The sequence below is a fragment of the Pogoniulus pusillus genome, chromosome 17 (genome assembly GCF_015220805.1).
Source record: "Pogoniulus pusillus isolate bPogPus1 chromosome 17, bPogPus1.pri, whole genome shotgun sequence".
NCBI classification, from domain to species: domain Eukaryota; kingdom Metazoa; phylum Chordata; class Aves; order Piciformes; family Lybiidae; genus Pogoniulus; species Pogoniulus pusillus.
In genome coordinates, this window is record NC_087280.1 from 7759929 (window position 1) to 7787142 (window position 27214).

Here is a 27214-nt window from a genome sequence, read left to right on the forward strand (position 1 = left end):
GGTGTGGCAGATTAATTTTTACCACTTTTTCTTTCCTTGTCTCATATATCGGGCTTTTTTAATCGCAAAGCTTAGATAGCTTAGATCATTGAGTGATGTGTTTCACATGTACATATTAGTCATAGATGAGTCTACAACTACTGTATATATATGTAGTTGTAAATTTAACTGTCACTCAGAATGGTAGAAAATACTAGGTCTAGCATAAGTGCAAATTACAAAGTTAGCATACAGACTTGTGCTTGATCACAGTATCACAGTATTATTAGGATTGGAAGAGATCTCACAGATCATCAAGTCCAACCCTTTACCACAGGGCTCAAGGCTAGACCATGGCACCAAGTGCCACGTCCAATCCTGCCTTGAACAGCCCCAGGGATGGCGACTCCACCACCTCCCCGGGCAGCCCATTCCAGTGTCCAATGACTCTCTCAGTGAAGAACTTTATCCTCACCTCCAGCCTAAATCTCCCCTGGCATAACTTGAGGCTGTGTCCTCTCGTTCTGGTGCTGGCCACCTGAGAAGAGAGCAACCTCCTCCTGGCCACAACCACCCCTCAGGTAGTTGTAGACAGCAATGAGGTCACCCCTGAGCCTCCCCTTCTCCAGGCTAAACAATCCCAGCTCCCTCTGCCTCTCCTCGTAGGGCTGTGCTCAAGGCCTCTCCCCAGCCTCGTTGCCCTTCTCTGGACACGCTCAAGCATCTCAATGTCCCTCCTAAACTGGGGGGCCCAGAACTGAACACAGTACTCAAGGTGTGGTCTAACCAGTGCAGAGTACAGGGGCAAAATGACCTCCCTGCTCCTGCTGGCCACACCATTCCTCTGGTTGTGTAGTTGGGTTTGTGAATTTGGTTGTTTAGTTTTAAAAGAAAAAAAGCCAGCAACAAAGAAATGAAGGCGCAAGGCCTGGGAAAGCTTTACTGCTTCACTTTACAAACCAACGTCGGGTAAAGAGGCTGAGTGTTAAGCGTTTATGGATTCCAGCCTGTGTGCAGGGAACTTGTGTGCCTTACAGCGCGTTGCTAGGTTTGCAAACACGCGTGGGGTTTTTTAGCGTGCGTGTCTCTGCGCTCCTGCAGCGAGAAGAGGTCACTGAAGGGTAGCCATTAATACAAATAATATACAAAACGGCCCCGGCCCGAGGGAGCAAAGAGCCCTGGGTGGCGTTTCAGCTGCGCTCCCTTTCCGGGCGGTGGAAGCGCAGGCTCCGCAGGCTCATAGGCTGCTCCGCTGCCCGTCGGAGCCTCGGGCCGGGACTGAGGCGGGAGCCCCTCCCCTCCCGCTGCCTGGGCTGGGGCTCGCCCGGCGGCCCCGCCCCGCGCCGGGAGCGGCGGGAGGCAAGATGGCGGCGCTGGCTGGGCTGTGCGCCCTGCCCAGCCTCTACCGTGTTGCGCTCTTCGTCTCTCAGCTCTACGTTCTCTCCGGCCGCGGTAAGGGCGGCAACTTTGCCCGAGCTCCCCATGACGGTGCAGGTGGGGTCGCCGAAGGGCCGGAGCTTACTTTTGCCTGCGACCTCGCTGTCGGGCCGAGTGCTCCAGAGCCCTGCCTCGGCAGGAGACGCCCTGCGGCACCTCAGCGCTGGGCCTGCAGATGCGGGTCCTTATTTTGAGCGACTTCCGCACATCCCTGAGGCGAGGGCTTGAACGGTCCTCCGGCGGGGGCGGCTCTTGGGCGGAGCGGGGAAGGGCGACACGACCTCGGTTCGTGGGACATGTAGAGCCCCTTACCGACTGGGCGGGGAGATCCAGGTGTTTCGGGCATGGCTTTTTCCAGATGGGAAGCAGTGGGAAAGAAAGACGTGTGCGGGGCTGGTCCTTCCTATGGAGATGCTTGGTGTTAGAACAAAAGGCGGGCTAGGAGCCGGCGAGGGCTAGGCCCCCGCTCGCCAGCTCCTGTCTGCTTTAGTGCCGCTATCAGGCGCGCCTGGTCCGGAGTGGTGTGTGCGATCTGAAATTGTATGGGTGTGTGCGATCGGAAATTCTGTGGGTGTGTGCGATCGGAAATTCTGTGGGCGAGACAGCGGGGCTCGCCGGCACCCTCCGGGCAGAGCCGCTCGGCCTTTGTGTGTGCTGCCCTGCGGGCTCAGGCGCAGATTGACAGGCCTCTGAGGCACGCCGAGCCCCGAGTTCTGCAAGTCTGGGCATGCCAGACACTGACGTGGTTTTCGGCCAATTCTCGTCCAGCTTTCTGTCAAAGAAGTAGCTGCATTGCTTGATTACATGGTTTTGTTCAGTAGCAAATACTGTGTTAAAACCGTTTTCTGAGCAGTGCTTAATTCTCATGAATCACATAATAAATTGCAGTAAGCGTGGTTACCTCATGTAAAAGAAATGATGCTGTTCTAATGCACGTTTTGAGGTTTAAACGTTTATAGAACAGGAAAAAAATATATTTTAATTCTTACTAAATTTTCCACTTGTAGTTTCATATTGGTAGGTTGAAATCAGACTTTTTCTGAAGATTAATTTAGCAATATCACTTTCTCCATTTTTATTTTCTTGCAGCGGGATCTTTGATGACCACAAAGCATTCACAACCACAGTCTACGTTTGCAAAAAGTCTAACTTCAGCAAGTACAAATACTCCTTATTTTAAAGCAGCAGGTACAAGATTGCATTTTTTTTCTTTTCTTTTTCTTTTATGGGCCTTTTTCCTTGCTGTCTTGAGTTCAAGAGTAAGGTTCTTGAATTACGTCTTATGAAACTGTACATGCTTTCACAGTGCTGAAACATATTCTAAACATTGTGAATTGCTCTCAGCAGCCTTAACAATGGAGAATTGGTCTGTATGAGACTTTATAACTAGAAAACAAGCAGTTCGACAGCCATGGTGGTTCATGTGTTTTAGATCCTCTCAAGATAGTGAAAGTTCTCAAAAGACTTAATGATTCTGCAAGAACTTGTTACCATTCTCTGTTGAACATAAATACAGGTTTTTTAGTTCACAAAGGTGCATCAGGGCTGATTGAAACACTGTTCTTGCTAGTCGTTTAAAAGATTATTTTAGTGTGAACACATGTGAACAGCAAATGGCTTAGCTAGCTGTAAACGTAGACCTGAACTAGAAGTATATTACATGTGTCAGCATGCTTCTATACCTAGACTGATTACTTCCACTGAGAAAGACTGACTAAGGCAGCACTAATCCAATCTGAGCTCTGTTCTGCTGTTGTACTTAATTGTGTTGCTGTGCAGTCCTGCACAGAACTTCTGCAAGGTCCTTCTAGGGTACCTGCAGTGTTGTGCTGCTCGCTTGGCTACCAGTGCTTCCCACAACAAAAACTTGTAGTACTCTTCACTGTGTAGTAAGGAAGGCCCAGTATGTAGTGTCAGCACATGCTTGTGTGTGTATGTATATGTATAAAACAATTATATACATATACACTTCAATTACACAGCTTTCTTTATTTGCTTTCTTTATTCATGTATTTCACCTTTCAGAAAGTACAGAGATTCCGTCTTACGTGACTAAATGTCCTAGCAATGGGCTTTGCAGTAGATTGCCACCTGATTGCATGACATGTAACACAAACTATTCCTGTATATATGGGAAGCCAGCCACTTTTGATTGCAAAGTCAAGCCACACGTTCATTGTATTGTAAGTAATTTGTACCTTTAAACCCCAGATTTAAGTTGTTAATTAAACTGTGGGATCTTGTACAAAAAAAATGTTTCCAAGTACCTACATAGACAGGTTTGCAGACCTGTGATATGTTTAGTGTGATTCAACTCTTGGCTGTTGCTGAAGAGGCAGATCTGCCCTCCTGTTTTGCCTTTCTTGTGTTGGATTTTTTTGCAATGCAATTGAATTAAACCAATTATTTGACCATTCAAAACTGAACTATCTTGCAAGTGGAGAGACTGAATATCTGTCAGAGGCGCAAACTGATCTTGCATGTGAGACAGGGGCCTCCTTTTGACAGTAGCCTCCTAGAGGAAGAACTGTGCTTTTATAAACTCTGTCAGTTTTCTGATGCTGTTTCTGTTTTACTTTACTACACAGAAGTAGCAAAGAGGGTAACTTATTTTGGCCAAAATGTTTACCTGTGGAACGTAATTTGCTACTGCATGCTGTGATTTTTTTTTTGTTTTAATTGATACAGAAGTCATGATGCTGTTCTTTTACAGGATGAGAATAACCATGAGCAGGAGAACTTTACAATTAACATGACCTGCCAGTTTTGCTGGCAGCTTCCAACAGCTGATTATGTATGTACCAATTCGACCAGTTGCATGACAGTTTCCTGTCCACGACAACGATACAATGCCACTTGCACAGTACGGGATCATATTCATTGTCTAGGTAAGGTGGGCTAAAGCAGACTCTGTAAAGAAACTCTTTTCTAAAGGATTTAGTGATTTTTTTTTTGTGGTGGGTAAATAAAATTATTGTTTATGTCAGTTGCAGTAACAGCTGGCACCTTGATCAACCTTTTGAATTTTTTCTTAGTTACATTTTGAATTTAAGCATAATAGTGATATATAAAGACTGGCTTTTAATACTGTTTGTGTACCTTCACATGAAACAAAATAATTGTGGTTTATTTCTATCAAATTCAGTGCATTGAACCAACGCAGACATCACTACTAGAATCAAATATCAAATGTCTTAGTAGGACAGCTATAAAATTCATGCTGGTTTCACCTAATGAGTTTAATATTTCCCTCAGTTTGTTTAGTGACCTTGCATGTTCTCTCTTGTGAGACAAAGGCTGGAACAGAGGGCTGTAGAGTATATATGAGCTTTTATGTTATCAGTGCTTGTTTCAGTTAGTGTCAAACCTTTCAGACTCTTCTTTGAGAAATAGAGTATCTTCTTGCTTGCTATTTTTATGCTTATTATGAGGTCTTTGTTTTTTACACTAAGGTTTGAATGCTTCCTGACTTTCAGGTAATCGTGTCTTTCCTAAGATGCTCTATTGCAACTGGACTGGAGGTTATAAGTGGTCTACTGCCTTGGCATTAAGGTACTATTAGATAATGGCAAACTAAAATAACTATTTGAAATAGATAAAGTGTTTATAAAATCTTCACTCTGTGTTTTTCTGATGGATATTTTTTAATGGTGTACTGAAAAACAAATATTTCTTTTAATCTATCTTAAATTTTGAATGTGTGGGATGCCTGAAAATTTCATACGCAGTGATGCTAGCTGCAATCAGTAGAGCTGGAGAGAGAACATTTACAAATACGTGTTCTTCTGAGTAAATACCAATGAGCCTCAGGCTTCACAGAGTGACCCATTTTCTAAGCAGAGAGAACTTGTTTGCTTTTGTTCTGTATAGTGTCAAGTGATAAATGCTCCAAAAAAAGCTGCAATTTTTTTTGTGTTGGTTTTTTTCTCCATTTTTTTACGGGGAAAAATGGGCTGAAATTTTGCTGTATTACTTTCTGATATTCAAAATTAATTAAGCTATTTAGGAATTTGATAGTTCTCACTGACCTGGCTGCAGTTGGTATATATTCATTACAACTTTGGTCCCCACTGTAATGGCTAGAAATGCCTTAAGATGAAATTTCTTGCAGAAGAAACCAACATAGCAGTATTGAAAGGAATTATCTAGGTTATTTCAGGAATATTGAGGTGTTAAAGCACTGCCACAGTGATTAAAAGTAATTGAGGTTATTTTTGTTCCTGGAGCCAAAGGTACAATAAGACTGATAAGAAAAGGGTTCTCTAACACACCTTTATAGGAAGCGTTGCACTCTCTGCCTCAATCTAGAGAGACTTCTTGTTGCCTGACTACTGTATCTGGTTGAATTTAGCGTTTGAGTCTCTTTCTGTAGCTTGTTTGTTGTTTGGGTTTTTTTAAGCTTCTACTAGCTTAGAGAAGTTAAGAGACATACATTTGAGAGTTTGGGGGGTTATTGCTTATTATGAATGAAAAAGTGTCAAGTCTTTGGATAGTTTTAATTCGCTAAGAAACAGTCCAGTCCATTCTGTACAAAAAATATAGAGTTTCTTGAATGATGTAGAGTGAAACTATCCTTGACTGGTGAGGAGGTTAGAAACCTGTGGGTACCCAAACTGAGTTCCTTTAAAAATGCTTCTAATAATGAGTAACATTTTTGTTCTTATAGCATCACCCTTGGTGGATTTGGTGCTGATCGTTTCTATTTGGGCCAGTGGCGGGAAGGTCTGGGAAAACTCTTCAGCTTTGGTGGACTTGGAATATGGACACTGATTGACGTGCTACTAATAGGTGTTGGCTACGTGGGACCTGCAGATGGTTCTCTCTATATCTAAATGTGGATGCACCATGTTTTGGGGAAGAGTGATTGCTCGGATAGAGTTCTAAATGAAAGAATGTAGAGATCTGAGCCTCTAAGGTAGAATGAAGAAGAATGTTTGTTCTGTGTACATACATTTTAATGTACAGTATCTGTACTTAGTATACCTTTAACTAAGGGAAAATAAAAGTGTGGATCACTGAGTTGAAATTGATTTCCTTCCTTCTATGGACATGCTGTTTTTCTATGAAAAAGGCTAGACAGCTAGCCAAATTCTGCCCTGTGCTTCAACTTGGGTGATCTGTCAGGTACCAAAAGAGATAAAAGCTAACACGAATATTTGAGATGTGAGATGTTTACTTCATGTTTGTATGCTTGAATTTAACTTTAAACCTAACTTCCCTAAATATATCACTACTTATTTATTTTTTTCATATTTGTGGGAGGGTAATTTATTTGTTGGAATTCCTCTAGCAGTATGTAGATCCCTATGGTTTATGGTGTTAATTACATTCATCTGTGTTTGGGATATGGCAAGAGCTAACATTTGCTTAGTTATTTGTTGACATAAAATTGTTAAGACTTTAGGATTGTAGTAGCACAAAAAGCTAAATATGAAACAATTGAAATAGATTTTAGAATTGTTTCAGCATATCTTTATTTTGGTCGGGTTTGACCTGCATATTGGTGAAAAGTGCAGTTGTATTCCTGTGCTAGCAAACTTGCTAAGTTAATGAGAAGAAAAAAAGGTTGGCGAGATACTAGATGCATGTGTGCCCTTAGGACATGGTAGCAAGTCGCTGAGCAGCCTGCAGTGCCATGGCAACACAGCTCAAGACCCGGGCGCTGCCTACCGGTGTCGCACCAGCCGCCTCTTGCCCGTCCCTCTACCCTACCTTGGACCTGGGCTGTCGCTTCGGCACTAGATCTGAAAATCATACCACTTGAATAAACTTGAACTTGAAGCTGTTACGGAATTGAAGAGTGATTTATGGCCTCGCATCGCGCCTTCCGCGCCTGATTTCGCTGTACGCCTGCTTGGCGGCGCGGAGGAAGGGAGCGGGAAAAACGGGGATGAGGGCTGGGGCCGTGGCCCCACCCGATGCCGACCGTGTACACCGGCTATTTGCTCAGTGTCCGCTGTTGTGCGGGGGGGACGCAGCCGTGGGGCCGGGCCAGACCGGAGGGCGGGACCGCCGCTCTCGGAAGAGTCGCGGCCCCGCCTTCCGCCGGTACTGTCGCTGTCATGGCGGTGGAGCGGGAGCGGGAGTTGTGCTTCTACCGGCAGCTGCCCAAAGTGGTGAGAGGCTGCGGGCGGCCGAGCCCTGCCCGCTCCTTCGCCGGCGTTCGCGGGCCGGGCGCGCGCCCCGGCTGCGGCGGGCGGGTGCGGGCCCTCGCGCGGGGCGGGGGCCTGAGGGGCTGGCGGCACAGCGGCACTGCGGCGGGCGGGCGCGGGGGCACGGACAGACAGACAGACAGACAGACAGAGACAGTTGCTGTTCCTCACTTTCTGTCGAACGTTCGCTTTTCTCACGGGCCTTCGGCCCACTTCAGAAGGCGGCGGAGGTTTTGCTTGTCCGGCTTCTCGGCAGGTCTTAGTGCCTAATCTTCTTTCTCCCGGTTAAATCAGTGAGCCTGATCTTAATTTCTGGCTCTGTTTTTCTCCGCGGCCCCTCCAAGAATGCTGTCTCAGATAACGCTTTTCGTCCGTGTCCGGGGGGGTGTGCCTCACTTCGGCCTGTCTAGGGTGCTGGTGGCTCCGTGTTGTCGCCTTCTTATCAGTGTGGCCCTTCGGGGCTCGCACGTCAGAAACGGCGCGTCCCAGCCCCAGAGCTTGCGCTGTGGGGGCACAGGTGCCCAGTCCAAGCCGCATCACATTGCAGCAGCTTCTTGTGCTTCTTTTCATGTTTTTCAAGGTTTGTGTTTAACGTCTGGCTGAATTCAGTGAGGTATTTCACTTGTAAGATTGAGAGTCACGATAGAGTATGTATCTGTTTTGATTTCCAGCAGTTGTAAGCTCCTGGTGTGTAGTTGGGAGCAGTGCACTCACTGTTTAAGACCATCTGATTCCTTTTGCTTTGCTTAATACTTTAAAATGGAATTCTGAAACATAACACCTCATAAAATTGAACCAAACCTTTATGGAGTTAAAATTTCAACCTGTTAACCTGTCGAAGTCTTGAGGGCATACTTCTCTGGTTTTAATTTTCCCAGTGAAAAGCAGGTGTTCCTGAGGGAATGAGTGGATAGCTAAAACGGAGATGCTTTTTAGATACATTTTGAATGAGTTAAAAGGGATTTAGGGTTCCTTATGTCAGGAATCAAGAGATCCTAAGATAGAGTAAAAGTGGTGTGAGGAGTGGAGCTGAAGATCATGGATTTGGAGCCAAAAGTGAGATTGTCAAGAGGAAGTCAGTTGGATGAAGGAGACCAATTACCCCAGTTGCGGCAAATGGGCACAGGTACCATCTTGCTGGATTCCTGGTATGAGTTAAAGCTTCAAAACACACAAAAACAAAGAATATGCAGATGATCCTGGTTTTGAAAAAAGTACACATTTAACTTGCAGTGGATGAGGAAGGAGTTTGTGAATCTTTAGTATACTTTTACTAGTACTGAGACAGCTGTTCTCCTCACCCCAAATTACACCACTCTGACAGTAAGTTGGAGAGCTCTTCCCTGAGCCAGCTGTGCTCCCACTGAGATAACTGCCAGCAGCCCACCAAGCAAGAAAACGAGTAGGACAGTCCCAGATGAAATGGAGTATGCCAAAACATGGGGAAATAACGATTAGCAAAAATGCAGAGATAACATATTTTATCTTCAGACTCAGAGTGAAACAGTAATGTAGGATAAAAGAACAGTAATACAAATAAGATGTAGAATTCTTTCTTTTCACTCAGCACAAATCTATGGGACTTTTTTTTTTCTCCAGGAACTTCATGCTCATTTGAATGGCTCTATTAGTACTGCCACAATGAAGAAACTTACAGCCCAGAAACCATACCTTCAGATCCAGAATGGAATGACTGCGATTGACAAAGGAAAGAAGAGAACCTTAGAGGAGTAAGTATATACCTGTATGTGTGTGATGGACCTATCTTGAGTGCCTTTAAGTGTAAAATAGAGAAACACATGGCCTTCAGCACTGATTGCAGAAAATGTATCTGTGAGTTTCACTTACAGTACAGTCTGTTGGATATTTTTGCTATTTGTATCTATAGAATATTTTATGAGAGGTTTGCAAACTAAATGGAAATCTCATGTTGATTAATTCCTTTTTCATTGAAAATTTTAACTTGTAGCATGTGTTCATCAGAGAAAATTAGATTATATAGTTTCCTTTTTTGGAAACTTCATGTTGCCCTTTCTGCTTTAAAAAGCTTTGTGGTAATAGTAACTTTTGTACAAATGCGTTGTTAGTATCTAAAGTCAGAAGTGGCTGTTCAGATGGCCTGGTTAGTTGAGCATAGTGAGTACATGATTTCAAAGTGCAGGAGGTTTATCACTGAACACTCGTTTTCCTGCTCAACATTTGTCCATTTTTTAAATCTTTATTTTAGATGTTTTCAGATGTTTCAGATTATCTATCAGATTACCACTAGGACTGAAGATATTTTACTGGTAAGTTAATTAGAAGTTCACTTAAAACAGGCAAGCAATACACACAGGCAACGTTAGTTGGATTAAGAGCATTAGGTTCCAAATAACAATGTCCTTTCAATTGGAGGTCAGAACTATTATTGTAAAACACACCAATTTAGAAACACAGGATTTTAGGTAACTTTTACATTTGTTTTTTGTGAAAGCAATAATCTCAGTATATTGGTCATCAGGACCACTCAGACACCTGGACTGATGACACCTTGCTTGAGCATGTCCAGAGAAGGGTGACGAGGCTGGTGAGAGGCCTCGAGCACAAGCCCTATGAGGAGAGGCTGAGGGAGCTGGGATTGTTTAGCCTGGAGAAGAGGAGGCTCAGGGGAGACCTTATTGCTGTCTACAACTACCTGAGGAGAGGTTGTAGCCAGGAGGAGGTTGCTCTCTTCTCTCATTTGGCCAGCACCAGAACGAGAGGACACAGCCTCAAGCTACGAAATTTAGGCTCGAGGTGAGGAGAAAGTTCTTCACTGAGAGAGTCATTGGACACTGGAATGGGCTGCCCGGGGAGGTGGTGGAGTCGCTGTCCCTGGAGCTGTTCAAGGCAGGATTGGACGTGGCACTTGGTGCCATGGTCTAGCCTTGAGCTCTGTGGTAAAGGGTTGGACTTGATGATCTGTGAGGTCTCTTCCAACCTTGATGATACTGTGATACCTTAAAAGTGAGGTGTCTGCTTATTGTTACCAAGACATTGATTTACTGTAGTCTCCTGTTTAATGTCTGGAACATATATACCAAGACTACAGACTTAGATTTGCCCATTGCTCAGGAGAACTGTCAAGGAAAACTGTTGTGTCATCAAGAGAGGAAAGAGAGAGTGGTGTAGTGCCCTTGTCTTCCTGTAAAGAGTCTTTTAGGCAGCCTGTTAAACAGGCTTGCATAAAAGGTACAGCAGGTGTGAAAGAGGTTATAACTGCATCATGTGAGGAGTATTCCTGCAGACAAGGAAATTCTGTTGTGTCCTTACTCCAGTATCACTGAGAGAACTAAAGGCCCCCACTATAGGGTGGTATTTCTAGAGATGGAGAGCACTAAAAATGTAGGTGGCCTGAAAGTTTTGATTTTTTTCATGCCAGAAAATAACTGAGTCTTGTAATGAAAAATATAGCCAATTACAAGCATTGCTTTTATGATGCTGAATACGCTGATTCTTTATCAGATAACTAAGGATGTTATTAAAGAATTTGCTGATGATGGTGTCAAGTATCTGGAACTGAGGAGCACTCCTAGAGAAGAAAAGTCCACAGGTACAGTCTGCTTTGTATTTTAATTTGTAAGTCTGGTGTGCTGTAAAACTTAGTTACATTATGTTAATAACAACTAGAGTCAGATTTAGTCAGTTTTGGAAACGTATACTTTAATGTAAATATTAATAATCAAAGAACATTCCACTTCACTGTTGGACTTCTGAGGATAAAATGTGTTGGTTATAACTCTACTGCCCAAGAATTTGGATGATTCACTTCAGTGTGACATCTGAATCTGGTAATATTTTTAGTATCTGATAGATTTTGTTATTTTCTTTGTTTCCTTTCAGATGTGATTTTAATAAAAACATGTAAGAGAAGTCCTGTTGCTGCTCTCTGGCTCACACTAGGTTATTTTCTTTCTTTGAGATACTTAAGAGGAAACTTAATTCAATTGCATGCTTCAAAGTAAGAATTAGAATTGCACAGAGTAGAAGATTATGAACTAAAATCAAAGGTGCAGATTGAAACTTAGCAGTCTAGAGAGCTGTCTACAACATAATAAAATCAAGTATGCTTATTCCAAATGTGTACATTTGTTTGTAGGTATGACTAAAAGGATGTATGTTGAAACTGTGCTTGAGGGTATAAAGCAGTGCAAAGAAGAAGGCTTGGATATAGATGTAAGGTAAATAAAGCATATGCAGTATCTCTTCTTTCATGTTTTGTGTAGCCTGATGCTTGGTCGTGGTTTGCAGAGAGGTTTACAGACTATCAGCGTAGGAAAGAATTGTGCTTAAGCCAGATTACATGAAACAGAAACAGGTAATACACTTGGAAACCTAAATTTTTGTCTTCCTTTTAACTGATAGAGGATGAAACTGGAGAAAGTTTTTCAACTCTAAGACTGTCCATTCTCTGCAATATTTTCAGGAAAATCAGTGTTTTTGATGGAAATTGCATTAAAACCTCCTCTTGCACAGGCTAGATTCATTGCAAAGGTTTTTCTTGATTAGTTATACAAGCAACCTTCTGTAAATGTAGTCATAGCCAGCTGAAACGTTTAGATATCAGTGGCAGCTTGCCTGTCTTTTGTAGTCTCAGTAGCAGCCCTTGATAGATTTATGTGTGGAAGGTGAAGAATTCTCATTTTTCATGAGGGCAGCTTGGGGAGGTTGCTTGCCTGCTACTGCAAGCAGCAAATGAGCAGTGTGTTTTTCTCTGCCCCTTCCTCTCCTCATGGCTATTACATTTCACAGGCTAATGCATTTATCTAGTTTATGTTCCTCTATACTTTGGTATCCTTGTTCCTTGAAGAGCTTCCTCTTCACAAATACTCTGAAATACATGAAATGCCTTTTTTGTTGGTACCAGATTTGTTGCTCTCCTGATACTACAGCTTGTATTTAAGTCAGTATGTGTATTTGTGTCCTAGATTGTTAATAGCAATAAATAGAAGAGGTGGCCCAACAGTTGCTAAGCAGACTGTTAAACTTGCTGAAGAGTTCCTTCATTCCACTGATGGGGTTGTAGTAGGACTTGACCTCAGTGGAGATCCTACTGTAAGTTTTTGTTTTCTTTTGGTCTGTTCTTGGAAAAAATATTAAATGTTTTGTAGCAGCAAGTGGTTCTAATCATACTTAATTCTTACAAATTTTTGCCTGATGTTTCTTGCTAATTGAAATGGCTTGCTAGTAATCTTGATACCAGGTTAATCTCTATTTCAGTAAGAGGCTAAAAAAGAATCAATAGGTTAATGTATGACACTGAAAAGAAGAGCCACTGAAAAGTAATGTTACTAAATTGTCCATGTTAGGTTAGCTGGGTTGAGGCAAGTTAAATAATTCTTCAAGTGGACACTAGTTTAAATTTTGTTTAGATTAACTAAATGCTTATTACCTATTAAGAGAGCAGAATTTTTTTAGGATAGCTGTGCAAATGAAATAGCTCTAGGTGATAATTGTAGAAAGGATATCAACATTAAGACAACTGACTTGGTGTTGGACATCATCTGGACCACTGACACTTGAACAGTTTGTGTCCATACAGCAGAATGTCATTTCAAAACTGAAGTAATGTGAAAAGAAAAATAATTGCATGTAATTATTTAAATGAAGTATTACTGCTAGACTTCCTGATTATTGTGATAGGAGGAGTTTTGTAAAACATGCTATAGAATGGTGATGTGTTTCTGTCTTCAAGGCAGGACATGGTCAAGATTTTTTGGAACCCCTTTCAGAAGCAAAAAAAGCAGGTCTAAAGCTGGCATTGCACCTTTCAGAGGTAAGAGGTTTCTCTATTTTGGTCTTTCTCTGTAATTTCCATTTTATAAAAAGCTTGATGGAAACTAAAATGAAGTCCTGTGTGTTTTGAACATTTCAAGTCAATATAGCAATGATTTAGGGCATTTTAGTGGGAGAGTTAAAAACAAGGAGAAATCTTCAAAAAACTGTTCTGAATTGGAACTATCAAAATTACTATATATACTATATATCTCTTGGGAGGTTAGATATCAATCTGAAAAGCAGTACTATTCCAAGAGATTCACTGTTTTCTTGGTAGTATCTTATCAGAAGTCATGTATAGTACTATTGCATATTTTCATGAGTAGTTCTGTTAGCTCTTGCATCAGTGGATGAGTTGGGCTTCCCCCTACAATCCGTTGAACTGGTGGCTGACGTTTACTTTGACAAGTCTGATGAATACTGAAGATATTCTTACTTATTCAGGAAATTAAGCATGATATATGATGTCACAGGTCTATTTATACTTGTTTCTGTTTAATTAAGGAGACCTTTGCAGGATATTCCTGCATGCCTCTCTGAAAAGTTACTGCTTAACATCTCAGAGGTCTCCTGATTTGGTTTAGTTTATTTTCATTTTGGCTTCTTGCAGTTTGAATTCTTTGAGCACTGTGGGTTGTTTTTTTTTTTTGTCTCTCAGTAAAAAAGTCATTAATGATCTTGACAAGGTGCTTTTGAAACTGAAGCATACAAGGTTGATTGGTGGCCGCCAACTGAGTGTACTTCAGAACTGCACATAGCTATTATGTTACCTGTTTTCACGTACCAGTTTAGGATTATAACATTTCCAGTCTGTAATTTCAAGTTGACAGTCGCTGTCATGTATTACTACTTTGTTTGCACGCTAGCAATGCAGATAGTCTAACACTTTCTTTGGATAAGGTAAGATGTGAAAATAGAACTACTTCAAATCTGTTGTAATTATTCAATGTGTTGTTTTATGCTGCCTTGACAGAATGTGAAATGTATCCTCTCTAGATTCCAAATCGAGAAGAGGAGACCAGAATTCTCCTGGGTCTGCCTCCTGATAGAATTGGGCATGGAACTTTTCTTAACTCTGCCACAGCAGGCTCAGAAGAGTTGGTGTCCCTTGTTCGACAGAATCACATACCTATTGGTAAGAAAAGAAAGTAAAGATTACCTGGTCATCTCTGGACTTCAGCATGTCATACTCACTGCTGATCTAGTAACTCAGATTTGTCTTTGGGCAGAGGTGACTAGAAAAATGTGGCAGTGTATGGGTTAGGGTTACTGCCTGTAAAGGCTTGCTGGTAACACTGTTGTGTTTTTGACAGATTTGTGGCAGCAGACTACAACTGCTGTCTCAGATGGAAACAAAGCTAAATCATAACTTCTAATTACTGTGCAAAATTGTGCTGTTTCTGAATCTGGTTTCTAAACTCCCTGAATTTCATACCCAGACGGTAGTTAAGAAATCAATTACTAAGCTTTACTCAGAAGACATTACCAAATATTTGAAGCATAGAAAATCAAGGAAACAACAGTATCTAATTTTAATTTTCATTCAGGAACAGAAATAAATCAACTAATGTGTCAAAATCATGTCTTTTGTTTTGACATGTTCCCTCTTTGTTTTTCCTTAGAGCTTTGCATGACATCAAACATCAAAACTCAGACAGTGCCTTCCTGTGACAAACACCATTTTGGCTACTGGTACAACATTGGCCACCCTGCCGTGCTTTGTGTAAGCTTTATGATTTTGGTCGTATGTTTAGGCAACGAGGCAAGAGAGTGTGAAATGAGAGAAGTATGTCACCTTTTATGGGTCTGAGCTGACTTAGTAATGATTTTTAATCTTGCAGCAAGTCATCTGCTTGTGGGAGAACGTAATAACTCTGTTTGAGAAATGCTTTTAATACAAATGGACATTTTTAGTGCTTCTCTTGGGTTTATTGTAAAGCAAGACCTATTGTTTTGTGTAGATCAGAGGATCAGCTGTACATGCTTTAAACTGTTTGCATGCAGACAGGTTTCTTGTAAACATACTGTTCTGGTGCTTACGTGAAAGCTCGTGCTTCCCTGTGTATTTACTGTGTTGGAGGAGAGGCCTTCAGTTCTCTCCACAGCTAGTTAAGGTCTTTAAATGTTGAAGTGCCAAGTACTTTTGCTGGCATTAGCAGGATTTTAACATCACCCTGTTGCTTTAACTCCTATATTTGTAGCATTATCCAGGTGTGTGTCTATAGGTCAGTATTGTACAATTGTTTATTGTATAAAGTATTACTGAGTTTGAACCCTGTTGTGTTAGGTGAAAAAATAATTCACAATTAGAGATTATTTTTGAGCTTTTAAATTGTGAAAAATCTAGATAAGCAGTGAGGTCAAGTAAGAAAGCTGGTTACCCATAAAAGCCTGAAAATCCAAGAATAGTAGAAGGAGATATGGCAGTGTCTTAACAGGATATAGTTAGCACTCTTCTCTCGGGGACACAAGGATTCCGAGTTGTAGATAATCTCATTAACCCTCAAATAATCCTAACTTGCTCCTTTTAGATGAATAATCTTTAGGTGGTTTTCAGTCACACGTTTCTGACACTGCCCAGTACTTCCATCATTATCAAGGCATTACTTTACTGACACTAAGTGCAGAGAGTGAAATAGCATCTTCCCTGAAGATGCAAGAATGCAGAGCATGCTTTAATTCCCAGATCTGAGGAAAGGCAAAAGAGGAAAGAAGAGATCTGCACATGGTGACATAGCTTGCATGTGTGCAGCGTATGATAGCCATCTTTCTAGCAATTTTTATAGGCTTTCCTATTTTCTTGTGCCATGACTTCAGGTTTTCTTGTAAGCTTGAATAATTTATTGAGTGAAAATAGGGCAAATAATGTATGAAATAATTACCCATAGATGAAAGAACTGTGGAACAAAATATGAAACAGCGTCATAAAACTGATTTGCAGAAAAATACCCTTTTCAGTGCAGAGCAACTAATTTAAACTATTTCTTTTCTTTCCTTCCCATTTAACTCCAGACTGATGATAAAGGCGTCTTTGCAACAGATCTGTCACAAGAATATCAGCTGGTTGCAAAAACATTTAATCTGACTCGATCACAGATGTGGGATCTTTCCTATGAATCAATCAACTATATCTTTGCTTCAAATGTAGCAAAATCGAAGCTAAGGCAACAGTGGAGTAAACTGAAGCCAGCTCTGTTTGATTGATTAATCAAACTCATTCTAAACAGCTTGGGTCTATTAGCTTAGTTAATAACCTTTTTTTACTGAAGTAAAAGGCTTTCTTCAGACTTCAGGTTTATAAATCCAGCCCATAAACTGTGCCTGTGCAAAATGAAAACAAGAGGAGTGCACCCTTTGTTAGTGGGGACTGAAGTAAATGTTCTTTCATAGTTGAGGATTCTCAACCAGTGACTAAAATTCCAGATGTGTCACCATGTCACTTCTCTCCAGTTGGTACAACATTATTAAAAAATACCTAAGTATGTTATCTTACTATAAACATTTGAGAGTCAATACAAAGGAAAGGCACAGATGTTAGGTTTAAAATGTCTCTGCTGGCAGCATTACACCAAGCAGTTTGTATGTATGGTGTGCTTTTGCATTCTTTTTAAACAGAAGTTTTGAGCAATTGATTGAATGTGAGGACAAACTCAGGGAGAATGAAATATCTGTCCCAAAAGAACCAAATACTGCATTTGTTTTTACTGGTGTAAGTGCGTGACTGAAACCCGCTATGGATTGTGTGGTGTATGTGGTGGTGCTTAAAAATGCACTGAGCACCAGTAGTGTTTAGACAAAGTTAAGAATTTCAAATGCCTTAGCAAACTGTGAGCTACCTGGGGGAATGATCTAATTCTAAAAATGCTTTTTAGAATTGCTGTTTGTTTCTTGTAAAAGAGCAATAAAAATTGCTTCAGCCTCCATGTTTTTGAAACCACTGCTTCAGGTTTGTGTATGTGTGTGAGAGAGATCTACAGAAGAGAAGCACCTGTGACCTGCTGCAAGATGTGAGTGTGGTCCCCAGACCAGACTTGCTGACTGCTGGCAGCACCATCTCTGCTCTGACAGAAGACAGTGCTTCTTGGTTCAGGCAGTGGCAGACTTCCCTCCGCCTGTGTCTCTGCGTGCACAGGTAAGTTTTGGTATCTCAGTATCAAAGCTGATATATGAACATAGACGTGTGTGTGTGTACACAGAAAAGTATATAGGTATACATGAACATACACATGCAGCAGCATCTAAAATAGATATTGCTAGCTAGTGTAGGAAGTGACCAGAGGGAAGGTATTTCAGATCTAGAATGTTTTTACATTAATTAAACAAGCAAACATCCTGGCATCTACAAGGAATACTGAATATGAAAACAGGAATACAAAAGCTCTTTATGACTTCACTGCTGGTGTTTTAAAGTACAATCAGCATAACATAGTTGTTCTGGCTCCAGAGTGGCCAAAAAAAATGAAAAGGGGGGAGGAGGAAAGGGTTTTGGGAGGAAGGCCAGCAAAGAAAACTTGAAAAGGGTAGACACTAGAGATAAAGAAGAAACTCTTTACAGTAAAGGTGATGAGACATCGGAAACGGCCACCCAGGGAGGATGTGGATTCCTCCTCCCTGGATGTGTTCAAGGCCAGCCTGGATGAGGTCTTGAGCAACACGGTCTAGTGGGAGGTGTCCCTGCCAATGCCAGGGAAGTTGGAACTAAATGATCTTTGAAGTTCCTTCCAACCCAAACCATTCTATGAATCTATGAAATGGGTATGTTTCATTTGCTGCCCAAGGCTTCCACAGAATGTTTTCCAAGCAGAAAACATTAATTTGGAGATGTGGGAAAATTATGAAATATTCTTATCTGAACTTGGAATAAGGCCTCATGCTGAGTTTTACTTATAAATACCAATTTAAATTGCTTTCCAGATAGTTCACTGATCACTTGGTTGTTTGATCATTGCACTGCCACTTGCTGCTTGGCCAGGTTTGTATTTTCTTTTACAAAAATAATTACTACAATAAATGTTTTCTCTTTCATTTCTTACTGAAGACAGACTGAGCAGCTCTGGGATGTTGCAGTTAGGTGTTTGTCTCAGGATAAGTGGGCCTGTACTCTAGGGAGATGGCATTCTCTTGTAAGTTTCATCATCTTTTTACATGCTACAGTCTTCTAGTAACTTTCCCACAACACAGAATTTGGTTTGTTAGTGAAGAAAACCTGTCATGAAGCGGAGGACTTTTTTCTCCCCTGAATGCAGTGGAAATTTTGGGTAATTATTTCTAGAATATTGTTGGCATAAGATGAGGTTTAAGTAGTTATTCAGCTGCAGCTCAACTGATTTTTAAAGTAAACAAAACAGATCTAGTCCCAGTTAATATTTGTGTTTATTTCTGTCTGATGATATGAGCCAACACTTACAGCACTTACTCCAATGCTTAGAATCTGTTTGCATCACACAAAAGTACATACTTTGGACTTACTAAGCAGTGTTGTCTTTGGAGGTGTGTGTAAACAGAGAGCAACTGTGCACTGTAAGTTTTTTCAGAGTTCCTTTTGAGACAAACACAGGTCTCCAAAACCTCTATTCCTTGTGATTAGGCTGGCAACGTACCACAACTTATTGAAGTGTCACCACTAAACTCTTAAGTATTTGCACACTGCTCTTCAGGATTGTAGCTTTGAAAATAAAGTAGCTACATGAATTATTTCTGTGCCTGTTTCTATATTTAAGCATTTCAAACTAATGTATTTTTGAAAAATAATGGTGCAGATAAGGGGCACTGCATTACATAAGTGCCTCAGATGCTGAAGAGACTGGTGCATCTCTCACAGGAAAGGCCTAGAGAGATGGAGCTGTTTAAACTGGGCAAGGCTTAGGGTGGTGGAGCTCATCAATGTTTTTAAATATGGGAAGGAGTATAGAGGATGCAGCCAGGCTTTTCTTAACGACACACAGTGACAGGAAAAGAGGCACAAACTAAAACCAGGAAATTCAGCTTGAGCGTAAGGAAACACCTTTAACTGTGCGAGTTACACACTGCCCAGACTGGGGAGTCTGTGTCCCTGCAGATGTTTTAAAACCCCACATGATCTATTCTAGTGGACCCTGGCTGAGCAACAGAGAGGGACTGGACAATCTCCAGAGATTCCTTCCAGCCTCAGCTGGTCTGTGATTTTGTAAACTGAATATATAAATATACAAATGATAAAGTCTATACATGGATACAAAATCTTTAGAAGTTAAATACTGATGTACCATGGTCACTCCAGTGACAGTTTTTCACCAGGCTTGAAGAAAAACACTTGACTGACTTGTGAGATCTCCTTTTAAAGGATTTGTTCATTTTTCACAGCCTTCCTTCTTTCACATCCACTGTGGAATCCTTTAGTGCCATCAGGACCTTTAGGCAGCCGCAGCACCCCTACAGGTAGACCATCTGCATTTTGTATTTTTCGAGCCAACATGGGACTAGTTACAGGACTCTTTGCTTGTGTTACAGTTTGAGCTTTTCTTCTCTGTACCCAGGGGCTACCAGAAGGAGTGGTACTGCTGTCTGAGGAATAATCTGTACATTTCCTTGGAATTTCAGGGCTCATGCTTGAGTTAAGCTTGCTGTCTTCAGCCAGTGGAGACTTTTTGGTTGCTTTTCTTAGTGAAGATGGACTGTTCCAAGGACTTGATCTGGGTGACACGTTAGGACTCAGATGGTTGTTTGGGTAAATGACAGGGCTCAAATTACTCATAGTATTTGTTGCAGTACTTTTGCGCCCTGACAGTGGTGATGTTGGATTACTCTCTGCGTCAGAGGAACTATTTGCTGAAGATTCATCACCAACAAACTGCAGTTCCTCAACTCTCTTATTAAGAGATCGACCCTTCTTAAGACTCTTGCTGCTATCTTCATCACGGTTCTTGTCTTTGGGAACCTTTTTCTTTGGAGGTTTCATGCCTATTAGGACAACTTTCATGCTGCTCTCTTTCTCTTTGGCACACATGAAGTCATGAGCACGCACAGCAGCATCTACTTCTTCAAATTCTATAATTGCACATTCCTGAGTTCCCAGTTGGGCGTACCGATTGCTGACTTTCCTGATGTCAGGTGGTAGATCTCTACCAGGCTTGAGAATACGAACGGATGAAATTACACCAAAAGTTACAAAGGCTTTGAGGAGATGCTCCATTATCCTTTCTTGCATGCATCCATTTTCTTGTTGTTTAAGAGCATGCAGCTCTGACATCATGTGGATATCATACACCAGTAACATCCTGGTAGGGAGGTTTTCACTTGGAAACACTGGAACTGGAGTACTTCTTCTAACCTTTCTGTTATCATCATTGAGCTCAAGAGTGTCTGAGTACTTCAGTGCATAGGCTGTGGTTCTCCAGTCACGGGTAAGGTGTTTGACCTTGAAGACAGACACAGGTTAAGCAGCACAATTCACTAAACCCACTAAAATCAATTACAGAAAAATGTAAGGCTCCAGTCTGCATGCAGAAACGTGGACTGAAGCTTCATGGAGCAGACTTCAGTGAATGTGTAAACAGCTTTCCCGATAGAAAGGGCAGCAGTGAGATCTCGTAAAGCTCGTGTCCTGTTCGACTTCCTGACAACAGGGAATGATACTATATCTCAGAACAAAAACTATTACTGTTTCTCAAAGCTTGCTCAAGTGACATTTGGTGGTTCCATATCTAGGTCTGAACCATGGTTTTATTTTGCTGTTTGCCAAACAGGTAGTTTTGCCAAAGTTTAGAACTTAATTTTATTGAACTGATTTACTCCCTCAAAAAATACCGGTTCAAAATAACCCCAAATTTCTCCATTTTCAAAGACTGTTTATTATCAGTGTCATCTGTCTGAAGTGGTCTGAGGAAAATGGAAGTCCCTTAAATTCAAGACTGAACAGCTCTGCAAATCACTCAGATTTAGAATCTTGACAGTGCTTCTAATGTAATTTTAGAAATCAGTTACATACTCAGATGTACAAAGGAACTCCTATGTTAACAAACAAAAAAATCCCCAAAAGACTAAAACCCATCTCACCTTTAAGTGACTTTAGTTATGAGATACTTTCTACTACTGTTAATTTTGATATCTCCATACGTTTGCAAAGGTCAGATTCACCATCCTTTCTCAGAGACAGCCAAGTAACTTTACCAGTATTCCTGAGCTACTCGTGAGTAGCTGATCTAGATGTGAATTCTACCCAGTGTCTCAATTACTATGGCTTAGTCTCTCCAGGATAATTTAAAAGCTTAGTTGCTCAAAAGTTGATGATTTCCCTAGCCAATCATGAACAAGTTCAGCATCTCCACAAATCAAAACTGAATTGACCTCTCAGAGAGGCAGACAACTAGGAACTCTCTAAAACCAGCTCTATGGAATAAGTTATTTTCATCTTCTCTCTCCTACTGGTATTAGTTTCATCATGCTTAAAACACATAAGTCTTAAAAAGTTGGCTTACCTTCTTAAAGGAAGTGAGCAGTTTAACACTGACATAGCCCATCTTATTTCTTCTCACATGCTTTAGAAGGAAGGCATCTTTCTCAAGGTTCTCATCTGAGAAGTAATACTCAATCTGTGCTACTAACTTCTGGATAAGGTCATTTTCTGGTGGTGTCCAGTTCTGGTCAGAGTCATCATCATTTTCCCCACCACTGGAAAACAGTTAAATAATTTTATTAAACAGATCTTCAACTTACACAGTGGATTCAAAATGAAAAGGCATAATTGTAACACTGATTCCAACGTTGTACATGGGCACTGAAGCAGTACCACCCTACCCATCTGAGGCAGAAAGGCAGCTCAGAAGGTGAAGCCTTCCAGGCAGCACAGTACCTGGGCAAATTCTGAAAGCTGATCTCTGTGTAGAACAATGAAACATACACACTAGCATCTTAAACTCTCTGCCATTCAAATCCTACCCCAAAACATGAAAGGCAAGTGCACAGGCCCAATGATCCTCCATTGACAGTGTTTTATTTTTCATCTGAGGGTACTGAATGTAGGCTAGACATCTGTGCACTTCATGTGCATACCACTGAATGGCTACTCCAGTTTGATGCAACCAGGAGGAGTTCTCAAACCTTGTCACTGCAAGAATGCAGGAGCCATATCCAGGGAGTAAAACAGATTGACAGGACTACTGAACCTTTTACAGGCCACTTCTAGAGCGACAGAGTAACTTAAGTAGCAATTTACCAAGGAACTTAAACTACATGTACATTTCAGATTAAGGTTTCAGTGCAGTTGCAGCTGGGTAGAAAGCAGCTATACTGCACACATACACAGTTTGTTAGGAAGTCATTCTGATTTCCTCTCCCCTCCTCCCGTGATGTTGTCTAGGTATCTGCAAAACAGAGCACTACTACTGCTACCCCAAGAAAAGATACTGCAGCCATGGAGCTGAGGTAAAGTTCTTGCCAGATACAGTTACAGTGACTATTTAAATAGTTCCCCTACAGACTACAGCCATAGATGTTGCTGTGAGAACTCTAATGCACAAGTCTCTCTTGAGCTACTCATTTTTTTAGTAGCTCTTAGCAGTTTAGTTTTGCTGTGGCAAATTCATGAAAGTTTCTGTTAAAAAAATTAAGTCATTTACTAAGCTAGCTAGATCCTGTAAATCATGTATTGCTTTTGTCTCTCATGTACCTCAGCAATATAAAAGTAGTCACACATTCTCCAAAAAATATCTTAAATGGCTTTTACAGAGCTTGTGAACATAAAGGAAGCAGGCATTGCACTAGAGTCCTCTGAGGGCAATGTGGCACGGAGGACGTAGGCTACTGAATCACCGTGCCTTGTGACACTTTGTCCCAGAGTCAAACTGGAGACTGACCTTAATGCTGACTGATGTGCTGGCTGTGCTTGGGCACAAGTAGAAGCACTGCCTACGTGTGTGCTTGCTGTACACCTGAAGATACCAAAGAAGTCATTGGGCTCTGCATGGGGAATGTCACCCTAGGTGTGACAAGCTATGGAAGTTCTCTGGGACCTGACTTTTTGAAGTTATCAATTTGTTTACTTCTTATGATACTTCTGTTGATGGGGCAATACATCAGATATATGTAGATACTCAAGCACACAATCCCAGAACACTCCTTGTTATAGATCTCCCTAGCTACTGCCTGGAGTACAGTTCAAAGAATGACAACAGTGAAAGAATGAGAGAAGGAATTTAAACTATTTGATGCCAAAGTGGAGGACAATAGGTGAAGTTATGAAGTAGAATAGTAAAAAACAGTTAATGGTCAGCTGTGGGTCCTAGCTTTGGAAGGAAGAAAAATCAAAGTTAAGTGCTTATTTTCCCCTTAGTGCACTGATTCTCATTTTTTGTACACTACCAATTCAGAAGTAGTGCGAGCACAAAAATCTGCGATGGAGCATTTTTACATAGTCTGCTTAGAAAAAGTCACTTTCAATTCAGGATGGAGATTACAGGTTTTATTGGAGGATTTGTTAGTAAAGACATGCAGGTGTTTGGAATATTTGGATGGAAAGAAAATGAAGCATCATGCTTGGGGAAACAGAAATGAATTCCTTGTTTGTGAAAAGGTCAGTGCTATCCTTGTAGTGTTAGCATTCTGAATCTCAGAGTGAAACAGGTCTCTTTTCACCTCTCAAAATTAAATACTGGTCAGTCTGAACTATACATCACTTCTATATTTGGTAGACAATTCAACTATACAAAGTCTTCAGTGCTTTTACAGCAGCCCTCAGTACTATATGGAAGTGCCACCTACTGAAAGCTCAGACATTTGTAACTAGCTCCCTGTTAACTCATGGTAACAATCAACTGGTAGTATCTCCACTACAAAAGCAGTTGATAGATCAGTATCAGTCCACAGTGACCAAAAAAAATAAGTCTAGTCATTAAGCACAACTTAGTTCTTTCTTCAGAGCTCTGTGACGAATATAGTTGTCAAAACAGGACAGACTGAAAAACAACCTTTTTAAGACGATGACTCATCTGGCTCTTAGTCACATAAGAAAAAACACATCTGCATAGAGAATAGGTTTTGGGGTTTAACTATCAAAACACATAAGCAATGCATTAAATAATCTGGATAGAGTCTTAACCTTTTGCCAAATTCTTTGTGAGACTCAGCAAAAACAAGGCATCACATTAATAAGCACTATGTGGCAATACAATATACAGCAGTAAGTTGATGTTCCAACAGTACAGTCACTCAAGGGCAGTGCAAGTCTGTTTACAAAAACTATTGGATACAGACACCGGGTGCCTACTAATGGGATGTGTGCCTGCAGCAATCACCAAATTTCACTTTCTATTGTAGTACATTGTGTTTTAGACTGACATCATCTTAAAAACATTCACTTGGAATGCTAAGACTCTTCAAGTATCTGCATTCAAAATAAACTTACATTGAGTAAGAGTAGCTTTACTTTTACTCATAGGAGAACCACCTGTTTATTATAATCAGTTTGAAGACTTTTCTGAAGCACCTGGCAGCTAAGTGGCTAAGAACTGAATGTCACAAATGCAGACATTTCCTGAAGAACTGTAGTGTCTTCATCATGAGGAAATTGGTTTTGTTTCTAAGTTATAAAATCTATGAACTGTGAAAAAAAATCTAAATTGACTGCTAGTTTAGTTGGAGAGTCAAATTGCTCATTTCCAGCAGTTTTAGATTACTAGTGATATTTTCAAAATCTTTGGGTAAATAATTCCCTATCAGATGTTGCATTCCCAAAATAAATCCTTAGTTGAGGATACATGTATATGGCAAAAGCATGTGTGAACTCCACTCACCTACTTCTGATGTAGAGCCTTTATAGTTCTCTCCATGGCAATACCTCTGACCCTCCCTGGATCAGGAAAAGGCCATTTACAAAAAGGCAACTCCACAAGAACTGAACATACATCAGCACTGTCAGCAAACATTTTTGAACACAGCACCTACTGTAGAGGATTAAATAAGCAGCATTTCAGAGTTAGCTAATTATGTGTTACAAGGCTTGAAAAAATAACCATCCTTGTCTGTAGTCTAGGCCAGGGCTAGAAGCTCTTACCCAAGTAACACTGTCAAAGAAAACAAACATAAAAAATACTCTGAATTTTAAGAAATCAGTAATTGGAATGCAACACTATAGAATGTGGTACACAACTGGTCTGTAAATATGCAACAGTCCCATATGACTGTGGAAGACTAAGGAGACTCAGTTTAAACATTTTGCTTGTGTCTGGCTATACTGGCTTCCTGTTACTGTAGTGCACAACTAACAACTTTGGCAGCTGCAGAAAATTCCCCCTCCCAAACTACTGCTCTGCAATTTAAAATTAAGCACTGCAGCTAATTCTGATACTGAATTTCACACTACCGTACCTAGATCTTGATGGGACTGCATCCGCAGGCTCAGTAAGGAACACAAGATGAACTGCAACTAGTGACTTTTATGTCTCTGCGGTTTTCTGGCACGAAAATCCTGGATGTGCATTTTTACAAGGTGTAGATGCTGGCAGGCAGCAAAGTAATTCAAGGCATCAGTAATAATTCCTGACAGCACTCTGGCATGATCAAACGGAAGTGTAGAGCTGATTATGAAGTTGTAGCTTGTACAGTTAAACTGGCCTTGATTTCATGTCTGGTCAACTTGTTTCCAAAGCCACGGAGCAGGACTGATTGTCAGTGCCTTAATTGTACTGAAGAAAGTGAACAGGAAGACTATTCCACCAAATCACAACGACCAGGAACCCTTAAAGCCCTGCTATAAAACGCAGTGATGTCGTCTCGTCGAGGCAGCACTGCCCAGCGCTTCTCGCTGTGGGGACAGACACGTCCTGCCCTGTACCGACTGCGGGGCCTCGGCCTTTCTTGCGGGGGGGCCGCGCAGGCCGGGTGGAGCCAGGGCGGCCGCAAGCAGCTCCCAGCCCAGCGACTGTTTCCCTCCTCGAAGCGCTTCCCGCGTCTCCCACCCCTCCCGCCGGCGTTGCATCAGCCGCAGCCGCACCGTTACGCGGGTGGTGGCGGCGGCCCCGCTCCTCGCTCCGCAGGCAGAGGCGAGAGAGCGTCAGAGGGACCTCTTCCTACCCTGCCGCAGCCCAGGCTGCGCTCCGGCGTTCTCACCTAGAGCGCCCGTAGCGCCCCGAATCGTCCTCGCTGCAGCTGCCGCCGCTCCGCATCGCCGGGCACGGCGCTCCACCGTCCTCCTCCTCGTCCTCCTGGACGGCCACTCGGATCTGCACGGGGCCACCGGCCCCAGCGACGGGCACCGCGGCCTCGGAGCTCTCAGTGGTGGTCGGCTGCGGTTGGGCCATGGCGCTCCGCGCAGAAGAGCCGTGCCGCGGGCTGGGCACAGCCTGCCGCCACGGCAGTGATGTCCACAGCAGCTGCTTCCCGCCTCCCCTTCCCTCCTCTCCCGCTGAGGCGGTGGCGGGCGGTGCTCCCAGTTCCACTCCCCCGGGCGCGGCTCGGCACGCACCGAGGGGACCTGTCCCTCCTCCCGCACTGCTGACCCCGGCGCGGGGCCCGCCGGGACAGCGCAGGCTGACTGCCCGGCTGAAGCTTCGGTCTCCTTGCCGGCTGAAACGAAGCGGCGTTTATTTCAGCAACGACTAACTGGCTCCTCGCCGAAGAGGGCGTCCCAGAGGCTCATCTGCAGAGCCCCGGGGCTACTCTACTGTGTTCCGACTGCACTGTCACCTTTTAAACCGTTCTAAAAGGTTGCGCTGGGCGCTTTAAATGCCAAAGGTGAGATTTGGAAATAAGAAAACCGAGTGATCAAGGGCATGACTGGAGCGATGTTTTCGTAGAGGACTCCTGGTAGTACTGCATTGTACTTAAAGGTATTCCCAGACAAAAACATACCAAACTGGAGGCCTTTTTTCTGAAGC

General features: G+C 42.1%; 3 protein-coding genes across 7 annotated transcripts; 2 read left to right on the forward strand and 1 right to left on the reverse strand.

Annotated features, from left to right (window-relative positions):
* Positions 1 to 1309: 1309 nt before the first annotated feature.
* On the forward strand, positions 1310 to 7209 carry TM2D3 (TM2 domain containing 3). Its single transcript, XM_064157492.1, has 6 exons — positions 1310 to 1431; positions 2506 to 2604; positions 3442 to 3599; positions 4130 to 4304; positions 4893 to 4968; positions 6083 to 7209. Exons 1-6 carry the CDS (start codon positions 1344 to 1346, stop codon positions 6246 to 6248), a joined length of 762 nt encoding a protein of 253 aa, XP_064013562.1. The 5' UTR covers positions 1310 to 1343; the 3' UTR covers positions 6249 to 7209.
* A 172-nt stretch (positions 7210 to 7381) lies between these two features.
* ADAL (adenosine deaminase like) lies at positions 7382 to 22766 on the forward strand. Of its 5 annotated transcripts, none has more exons than XR_010305343.1 (11): positions 7382 to 7532; positions 9168 to 9298; positions 9796 to 9856; positions 11052 to 11139; positions 11686 to 11767; positions 12515 to 12641; positions 13282 to 13362; positions 14361 to 14499; positions 14987 to 15087; positions 17311 to 18336; positions 22702 to 22766. XR_010305343.1 is itself a non-coding variant. In XM_064157491.1 (10 exons), exons 1-10 carry the CDS (start codon positions 7479 to 7481, stop codon positions 17326 to 17328), a joined length of 882 nt encoding a protein of 293 aa, XP_064013561.1. In that variant the 5' UTR covers positions 7382 to 7478; the 3' UTR covers positions 17329 to 19058. The 5 variants fall into 5 exon arrangements, 3 of the variants coding, with proteins under 3 accessions (XP_064013561.1, XP_064013559.1, XP_064013560.1); XR_010305344.1 differs by lacking the exon at positions 22702 to 22766 and having other exon boundaries at positions 17311 to 17496; positions 18279 to 19058; XM_064157491.1 differs by lacking the exon at positions 22702 to 22766 and having other exon boundaries at positions 17311 to 19058.
* LARP6 (La ribonucleoprotein 6, translational regulator) lies at positions 18719 to 26892 on the reverse strand. The gene is made up of 3 exons (XM_064157488.1): positions 26448 to 26892; positions 21821 to 22013; positions 18719 to 20760 (listed from the first exon to the last, which is right to left on the reverse strand). The coding sequence occupies exons 1-3, from the start codon at positions 26636 to 26638 to the stop codon at positions 19681 to 19683; spliced, it is 1464 nt and encodes a 487-aa protein (XP_064013558.1). The 5' UTR covers positions 26639 to 26892; the 3' UTR covers positions 18719 to 19680.
* Positions 26893 to 27214: the final 322 nt, after the last annotated feature.

Coding starts and splice junctions, on each gene's coding strand:
- TM2D3 (XM_064157492.1), top strand. CDS start 1,344: ATGGCGGCGCTGGCTGGGCTGTGCGCCCTGCCCAGCCTCTACCGTGTT. Junction 2,605..3,441: donor TCCTTATTTTAAAGCAGCAG/GTACAAGATTGC, acceptor TTCACCTTTCAG/AAAGTACAGAGATTCCGTCT. Junction 4,305..4,892: donor GGATCATATTCATTGTCTAG/GTAAGGTGGGCT, acceptor CCTGACTTTCAG/GTAATCGTGTCTTTCCTAAG.
- ADAL (XM_064157489.1), top strand. CDS start 7,479: ATGGCGGTGGAGCGGGAGCGGGAGTTGTGCTTCTACCGGCAGCTGCCC. Junction 12,642..13,281: donor ACCTCAGTGGAGATCCTACT/GTAAGTTTTTGT, acceptor TCTGTCTTCAAG/GCAGGACATGGTCAAGATTT. Junction 15,088..16,376: donor GCCACCCTGCCGTGCTTTGT/GTAAGCTTTATG, acceptor ATTTAACTCCAG/ACTGATGATAAAGGCGTCTT.
- LARP6 (XM_064157488.1), bottom strand. CDS start 26,638: ATGGCCCAACCGCAGCCGACCACCACTGAGAGCTCCGAGGCCGCGGTG. Junction 22,014..26,447: donor GGGCGCTACGGGCGCTCTAG/GTGAGAACGCCG, acceptor ACTGTTTTCCAG/TGGTGGGGAAAATGATGATG. Junction 20,761..21,820: donor TGCTCACTTCCTTTAAGAAG/GTAAGCCAACTT, acceptor TCTGTCTTCAAG/GTCAAACACCTTACCCGTGA.